Source organism: Arachis duranensis, chromosome 4, assembly GCF_000817695.3.
Source record: "Arachis duranensis cultivar V14167 chromosome 4, aradu.V14167.gnm2.J7QH, whole genome shotgun sequence".
NCBI classification, from domain to species: Eukaryota; Viridiplantae; Streptophyta; class Magnoliopsida; order Fabales; family Fabaceae; genus Arachis; species Arachis duranensis.
Genome location: NC_029775.3, coordinates 117,776,041 through 117,782,707, shown reverse-complemented (window position 1 = coordinate 117,782,707; position 6,667 = coordinate 117,776,041). Strand labels below are relative to the sequence as shown.

The 6,667-nt window shown below is 35.7% G+C and overlaps 3 protein-coding genes across 5 annotated transcripts; 1 reads left to right on the top strand and 2 right to left on the bottom strand.

The window, feature by feature from the left end:
* LOC107486593 (F-box/kelch-repeat protein At3g23880-like) lies at positions 1-1,618 on the top strand. The gene has a single exon (XM_016107147.3). The coding sequence runs from the start codon at positions 91-93 to the stop codon at positions 1,417-1,419; it is 1,329 nt and encodes a 442-aa protein (XP_015962633.1). The 5' UTR covers positions 1-90; the 3' UTR covers positions 1,420-1,618.
* Positions 1,619-2,360: 742 nt separating this feature from the next.
* LOC107486594 (receptor-like protein kinase FERONIA) lies at positions 2,361-4,474 on the bottom strand. Of its 3 annotated transcripts, XM_052260965.1 has the most exons (4): positions 4,378-4,474; positions 3,830-3,904; positions 3,159-3,676; positions 2,361-3,059 (listed from the first exon to the last, which is right to left on the bottom strand). In XM_052260965.1, exons 3-4 carry the CDS (start codon positions 3,657-3,659, stop codon positions 2,601-2,603), a joined length of 960 nt encoding a protein of 319 aa, XP_052116925.1. In that variant the 5' UTR covers positions 3,660-3,676; positions 3,830-3,904; positions 4,378-4,474; the 3' UTR covers positions 2,361-2,600. The 3 variants fall into 3 exon arrangements, with proteins under 3 accessions (XP_052116925.1, XP_015962634.1, XP_015962635.1); XM_016107148.3 differs by having other exon boundaries at positions 2,361-3,676; XM_016107149.3 differs by having other exon boundaries at positions 2,361-3,676; positions 3,855-3,904; positions 4,378-4,470.
* Positions 4,475-4,795: 321 nt separating this feature from the next.
* On the bottom strand, positions 4,796-6,419 carry LOC107486595 (receptor-like protein kinase THESEUS 1). Its single transcript, XM_052261191.1, has 3 exons — positions 6,396-6,419; positions 5,416-6,113; positions 4,796-5,329 (listed from the first exon to the last, which is right to left on the bottom strand). Exons 2-3 carry the CDS (start codon positions 6,047-6,049, stop codon positions 4,914-4,916), a joined length of 1,050 nt encoding a protein of 349 aa, XP_052117151.1. The 5' UTR covers positions 6,050-6,113; positions 6,396-6,419; the 3' UTR covers positions 4,796-4,913.
* Positions 6,420-6,667: the final 248 nt, after the last annotated feature.

Sequence of the window (6,667 nt, the reverse complement as noted above, 5' to 3'; positions counted from 1 at the left end):
CAATAGCCAATTCAAATTTCAAATCTCGGGGGCTGAGTGAATTGCTATAGGAATTGCGAAAAGCGCAGCATTTCATTTCAATTACCAAGCATGGATAAGAAGAAGCAGGAGCACACAGGGAACAAACCGAAACAGCAATCGACCATGGAGAAGAAGAAGAAGAAGCAGCACCAGCAAAATGAGATTCACAAGAGCAAGAGCATTCACGACACTCTCCCTCTTGAGCTGATTCACAGAATCTTACTGAGGGTTCCGCTCAGACATCTCGTTCGCCTCAAGTGCGTTTCAAAGCTTTGGCACTCTCTCATTTCCGATCCCGACTTTGCGGAATCGCATGTTCACCTCTCTGCCGCACCCACCCATGTATGCCTCCTCATAAACGATTACTCCAAGGCTTGCTCCGTTGACATTGACACAATATTTCACGGCTACAAGCATGCTACTGCAGTAAAAGAGGTATCTCTCCCTTTCAAGATGAAAAAACATTATGATTTTGAAGTTATGTGCTCCTGCAGAGGCTTTGTTCTCTTACACCGAGCTCCGCATTTTTTTGTCGTATGGAATCCAGTGACTGGATCCAGCAAAATAGTATCCTACTCTCACATTGTTTCTCGTTGTAATCGCAATTGGTGTTTGTTTCCCCGTAGTGCGATTTTGTATGGATTTGGTTACGATGCTTCACAGGATGACTACTTAGTTGTTGTAGCTTCTCGGGATAAGAATGGCCAAGACTACTTTGATTGCTTGTCTTTGAGAACCAATTCATGGATTAATCTTGATTCTGCACTCCCCAAACCCTTGGGTGTGAGGAACTGGGAATCGTGTGGGTTCTTCTTGAATGGCGCTATTCATTGGTCGTCTTGCACTCTTGGAGTTAAAGATTACAGTATTCTTATATTTGATTTGAAGGAAAAGAGTTTCTCAACCATATCTATGCCTGAACAAGTAATGTGTTATCTCAAACCCACTCGTCTCGCCCTACTAGGAGGGTGCCTAGCCTTGTATTCATATGAATACGGTAAAACTAACATATGGGTGATGAAAGAATACAAAGTGCATTCATCTTGGACTTTTTATCAGATTTCTCGTGGAGAGTGTGTGCCTCTATGCTTATCCAATGGTAGTGACATTGTTGCACTAGATCCTGCCCCAATATCTACATATACCGACTTAAGGTTTGTCAAATATAATGCCAGAGGAGAGCTCCTCCGAATCAATTATTTTGATTATCCTCATCTCCAACATTTTAAATATAGTAGTCATGGATTGTCTAATTCCGGCACAAGCTACACTGTATACACAGAGAGTCTCGTGTCACTCCCTAGTGACATTAAGGATAAGGATAGGGATAAAGGACAAGAAGAAGAAAAACGGTATGTAACTATTCTCCTATGCATTGCACTATGTTATTCCTCATAGTTTTCCTTGCTTTGTGATTAATTAAAAGTACCAAGCAAGATGCATTATGCATCAAGTTGCAATCAGATGCAGGGTTTGGCTATTGTTAGAATTTGTCAATGCTTAGGGAAGAATTGATCACTGTCTTGCTTCCTAAAGCCTATTCTTGTGGTGAGGGGTTTTAAGTTATTTCTTTTTTCATGTCTATTGCGGTGGTTATCTTTTCAGAATTTTGTTTTATTTTGCTTTTGCTTTAAAGTATGATTTTCCTTCCATATGAATGTGAAAAACTAGAACATTTGAAAGTGCAAATACAGTTTCCTTTAGCTAAATGCAATCTCTTATATTATCTGCTTTATCTTTATTTAATATTGCCTTGGTTGAGTTATCATGTCTATACAAAATATCACACATTAGTATGAGATTTAATTTGTCAATTCAGTTTAGTCTTTAGTAGTAAATATTTTAGTATTTTGTTTGTTGGGATTACAGTTGGAATATTTGTGTTTGCCACTTGAATTCTTCACTGTTCATAGAGCATGTGCTCCTAGGTCTTTCTTTCATGGTAGGTTAATTGAACTACGTTAAATTTTCTATTTTCACCTTATCTTTTGTTCTATCTGGTAATGAAACCTTGTAGCATGTTGATATAATTGCTATAGTGGTGTAAATTTTACATTTATATGTATGACTTTCAACTTTCTTTTATTAAGGTACTTCCTAGTTTATTTAATTTCTAATGCTCTCGAGTTTTATTTAATATTGCAGTACTTTTAATGTAAATCACTGTACAATTGCAATTATAAATTATAAATTCACAAACGAAAGTGGATAATTCATTGAACTAAGACCTGATTAAACTTTATTCTAAGCACAGCTTTAGTTTGCTTTGATTTCTGGGACATTGATCGTTGAAACAAAATGCAGGTTAACGTTGCAAAGCAAAAGTTAATAACCTGTACTAGCAATGAGTTCCTCGTATTCTTTCTTTTCTTAATCTATTTGATATGTTACATAGTGATCGATAGATCACCACAAATCAAGTGCAACAGGATATGCCTCATTTAGTGCAAACCTATGTTAGATCTATAAGTACTGTGTTTTTAGAGCGAGAATAAAGAACAGAAAGCAGCCATAAAACCTATTGATTAGGTGAGTGTAGCTGTTGAAGACTAATGATTGGAGTAAAAAAAGATCCAGCACTATCTGGGCAGTGATTCATGATTATTATATCGCTGTCGACAATAACAAGGGGTAGTGGATGATAAGGTATAGCAAGCAGCATTCCTTATAATATCAGCTTGTTGCTGCAACGAGAGAGCATGCTCAAGCAATACCTCTACTTCCCCCATTGTTGGTCGCTCATCTGCTTCATACTCCAAGCAACTTTGTATGACACTAGTGAATACTTGCCAACATTCTGGCGCAATCTTTCCTCTCAGAATTGGATCTAGTGTCTCCTCAAGAATGTGCTCTTCATGTTGAATTAAGTAGTTCAACACAATATGGCCTACCATGTGTAGTAGAACCAAACCAAAGGAGTAAACATCACATTTATCAGTAACAATACCGTGTATAGCATACTCCGGAGCCATCAATGCAGATGTACCTACAATCTTATCTACTTTAATTTGCTTTGGCTTCAATGTAGAGAGCCCTCCCTGCAATGATATCACAAAATTGGCAAGTTTGGGCATCATATTCCTATCCAAAAGAATATTAATTGGACTTATGTCACGATGAAAGACTGCACGCTTAACTCCAGAGTGAAGGTAGTGTAGAGCACGTGCTACTCCGATGCAGATGTCTAGTCTTTTCTTCCATGACAGTGGTTCTTTGTCCTTGTTATTCAAGTAATCATGGAGTGTTCCATTGTCTGTGTACTCGTACACAGCAATCTTTTCCTTTCCATGGTGGCAGAAGCCTATAAGAGATATTATATTTGGGTGATGAAGCTGACATAGCATCTCGACTTCCTTCTTGAATTCAAGGGGAACAGTCATCACCTTCAATGCCACCGTATAATCAGTTGCAGCAGCACCATTATTATTATTATTATGGTTGAGATAACCTTTATAAACCTTATTAAGGGCTCTTTCCCCAATTATTAGTTTCTGGTCAAAGTTGTTGGTTGACTTTCTAAGATCATGAAAGGAAAAGGGATGGCATAGCTCTTCTATTACTGTTGGATATTGTTTCTTAGATGAACAACTTGCATTCCCCTTCTTCCAATCACCAAAGCATAAACATTTAAGAACCATTATGACAATTTGAGACACTGTCAATCATGTACAGATAGATTAGACTAATGATTATTTCTGTTCTAGTGGCCAATACACACATGTAAATTTTCTAAAATCTAATATAGATTCTGCTTTGTGAAATCAGTTATGGAATAATAAGGGAATATATAGAAAAGGTTTCAAAGTACCCTAGAGATGGATAAGTACGAAGACCTGAAGGCTGAAGATCAACTTGGAGACAAAAGCATTAGTTTCATTGAGTTCTGCAAGGAGTAAAAAGTTGCCAAAGCCCAATTAGGATAGTTTTATTAGTAATTAATCTACTACAAATAGATATAGAAAGAATGTAAATGGTAATGAATGATTTTAGTGATTGGTTCCTTCCTCTTTGGCCTTAATTTAATTTGGATTCTCTCTATTCTTTCTTCTCTCTATTGGCCCATAATTGGGAAATTTCTTATTCTATCTCTATCAAATTCTTCCTCCTTACAGATTCCACAAACACCTTGTTTTGTATTTTATTATTCATCTTTCAAATAAAGTATTAACAAATCGTTGATCATTAAAGTGGTACCTATTAGCTAGAACATTACTATTATCTTTTACCTTCATTAATAAAGCATAAGGAAGAGGGGATGAAAGAACTATTTTTTAAGCTTAAAAGTGATTAATGGTTAAAAATTACATAAATGAACTTAAGTTGATGAATAAATAACTTGTGGAAATGGAAAAGAACCTGAGATGGAAGAAATGAAGCTTCATATAGCTCCAGCCTTGATTGTTGCAGTCCAAGAATGCAGTGGCTCATCCAACGCATGGTTTGTGTTTCTTTCATATCTAGGCGTTTACTGAGTCAACACCTTTGACCAAAACAGCATAACTCCTTAAATTTTTTGTATTTTATTATTTTATATTGCAAAAATAAAAATTATTTTTAAAATTTTACTCTTTTAAAAATTAAGATAATAATTAAAAGGATAGTTTAAAGGTTGGATCTTTTTTCTTTTGCCTCTATGTATGTTTGCCTTTTATAATCAAGTGGAAATAAAAATAATCACTTAACTATTATTCTTTCTCACCTATCCATAACATTTACTAATTCAGACAAATAAAAATTTAAACATCCAAAAAGTTTTCTTAAATCCTGAAATATCAACAATGAGGCAGCAAATGGATGTAACTAGAGGCTTTCCAAAGCTGAATGTGTATGAGAATGAGAACAAAAACATCATCATTTTTTTGTAGTCTCCATGAAAAGACTAGACATCTGCATCATGGTTCCGGGCATGCATCTTCATCCTCTTGTAGTGCTAGTGCTTGCTCAAGTTCAACTTGTACTTCACCCATATCTGGTCTTTCGTTTGCATCTTTACTTAAGCATCTTTTTGTGATATCTATGAATACTCCCAAACATTCTGGTGCAATCTTTCCCAATAACACTGGATCAATAATCTCATCAACCGAAAACCTCTCCAAAAAGCTAGGTATATCCACATATGGAGTCATTAAAGACAATGGCTCTTCTAAAAACAAATCTGAGTCGGCCATCATGTACATCTTCTCAAAGAAGCTCTGCTTGTAGCTAGTGGATAAAACTACCATTAAAACTATCCCAAAGGAATAAACATCACATTTATCTGTGAAGATTTTGGTTAGGACATACTCAGGTGCCATGAAACCAGGTGTACCTAGCAAATAATAAGCAATAGTTTTAGTCAAGTGCTAACATATTTTGAAGACATCTTTGTGAGAACAAAAGATTTAAGATAATTACCAATAATCATGTCCAGTTTTATAGGCTTTGCCTTTGACCTTAATAGTGGACCTTGTAAGGAAAATCCAAGATGTGAGAGTTTTGGTACCATGTTGCTATCCAAAAGAATATTTTGAGGTTTGATATCGCAGTGAAAGATAGGGCGCTTAGCTCCCGTGTGAAGGTAGTGTAGCCCACGCGCTGCTCCGATGCATATTTCTAGCCTTTTCTTCCATGAAAGTGGCTCGATATCCTTGGAACGCAAGCAATCATAGAGAGAGCCATTGGACATGTGTTCATACACAAGAATCTTCTCTTCTTTGTGGTCACAGAATCCTATAAGAGAGTCCAAATTAGGATGAGAGAGCTGGCAGTGGAACTCAATTTCCTTCCTGAACTTCCATTGGTCAGATTTACTTTTCAACCTCTTCAATGTCACTGCATAATCAGTCACACCATTATGTTTGAGACAACCTTTGTATACTGTGTTAAATACTGATCTTCTAGTTACTTGGTTTTCATTGAAGTTGTTGGTTGATTTCCTAAGATCAGCAAGAGAAAATTGGGGTAGTAGCTCTTCAATCACTGTTAGATAGCATTTCTTAGATGAACTTGCATCCTCTGAATGGCAGAAGCTCAAATATTTGCCAAGCATTATCCCCAGATAATTTTTCTGTCTCTTGGAATATGCAGATGAACTCCCTATATATAGTTAGCCACTATCATAAAGAAAATAAAATTGAATTTAGTTTCATTGAGATTCCAAAAACCACCTTGCTCTTTGTTCTATTATTCATCTTTTACATAAAGTATTATCAAATCATTGATCATTACAGTGGTACCTAGAACATTATTATTATCTTTTACCTTCTTTAATAAAGCATAAGAGAAAGGGGATGAAGGAACTTCTTTTTAGGCTCAGAATTCATTAATGGTTAGAAAGATTTAACATAAATGAACTTCATTTGATGATTAAATAACCTGCGAAAATGGAAAAGAACCTGGAGGTGGTGGCAGAAATAAAGCTTCATACAGCTCCTACCTTGATTGCTGGGGATAAATTTACCATGGCCGGTGTTATCTTTCAGATCTAGGCGTTTACTAAGTCTATAACTTTGACCACAAGAATAAAAATATTTAAATGATATTGATTTTTTTGCTTAAAATCCTCACCTCTTTTACTATATTAGCTAATTAGTCAAATTAGTTATGATGAGTTTGGAAAACTCTAATTTAATTTGATGATGAACAAACATTATTAAAATAATAAATT

Bases quoted from the DNA above. Each gene is read 5' to 3' on its own strand.
- LOC107486593 (XM_016107147.3), top strand. From the start codon at position 91: ATGGATAAGAAGAAGCAGGAGCACACAGGGAACAAACCGAAACAGCAA.
- LOC107486594 (XM_016107148.3), bottom strand. From the start codon at position 3,659: ATGGTTCTTAAATGTTTATGCTTTGGTGATTGGAAGAAGGGGAATGCA.
- LOC107486595 (XM_052261191.1), bottom strand. From the start codon at position 6,049: ATGCTTGGCAAATATTTGAGCTTCTGCCATTCAGAGGATGCAAGTTCA. The intron at 5,330-5,415 runs GTAATTATCTTA...ATTATTTGCTAG, and splicing joins AAAACTGGACATGATTATTG to GTACACCTGGTTTCATGGCA.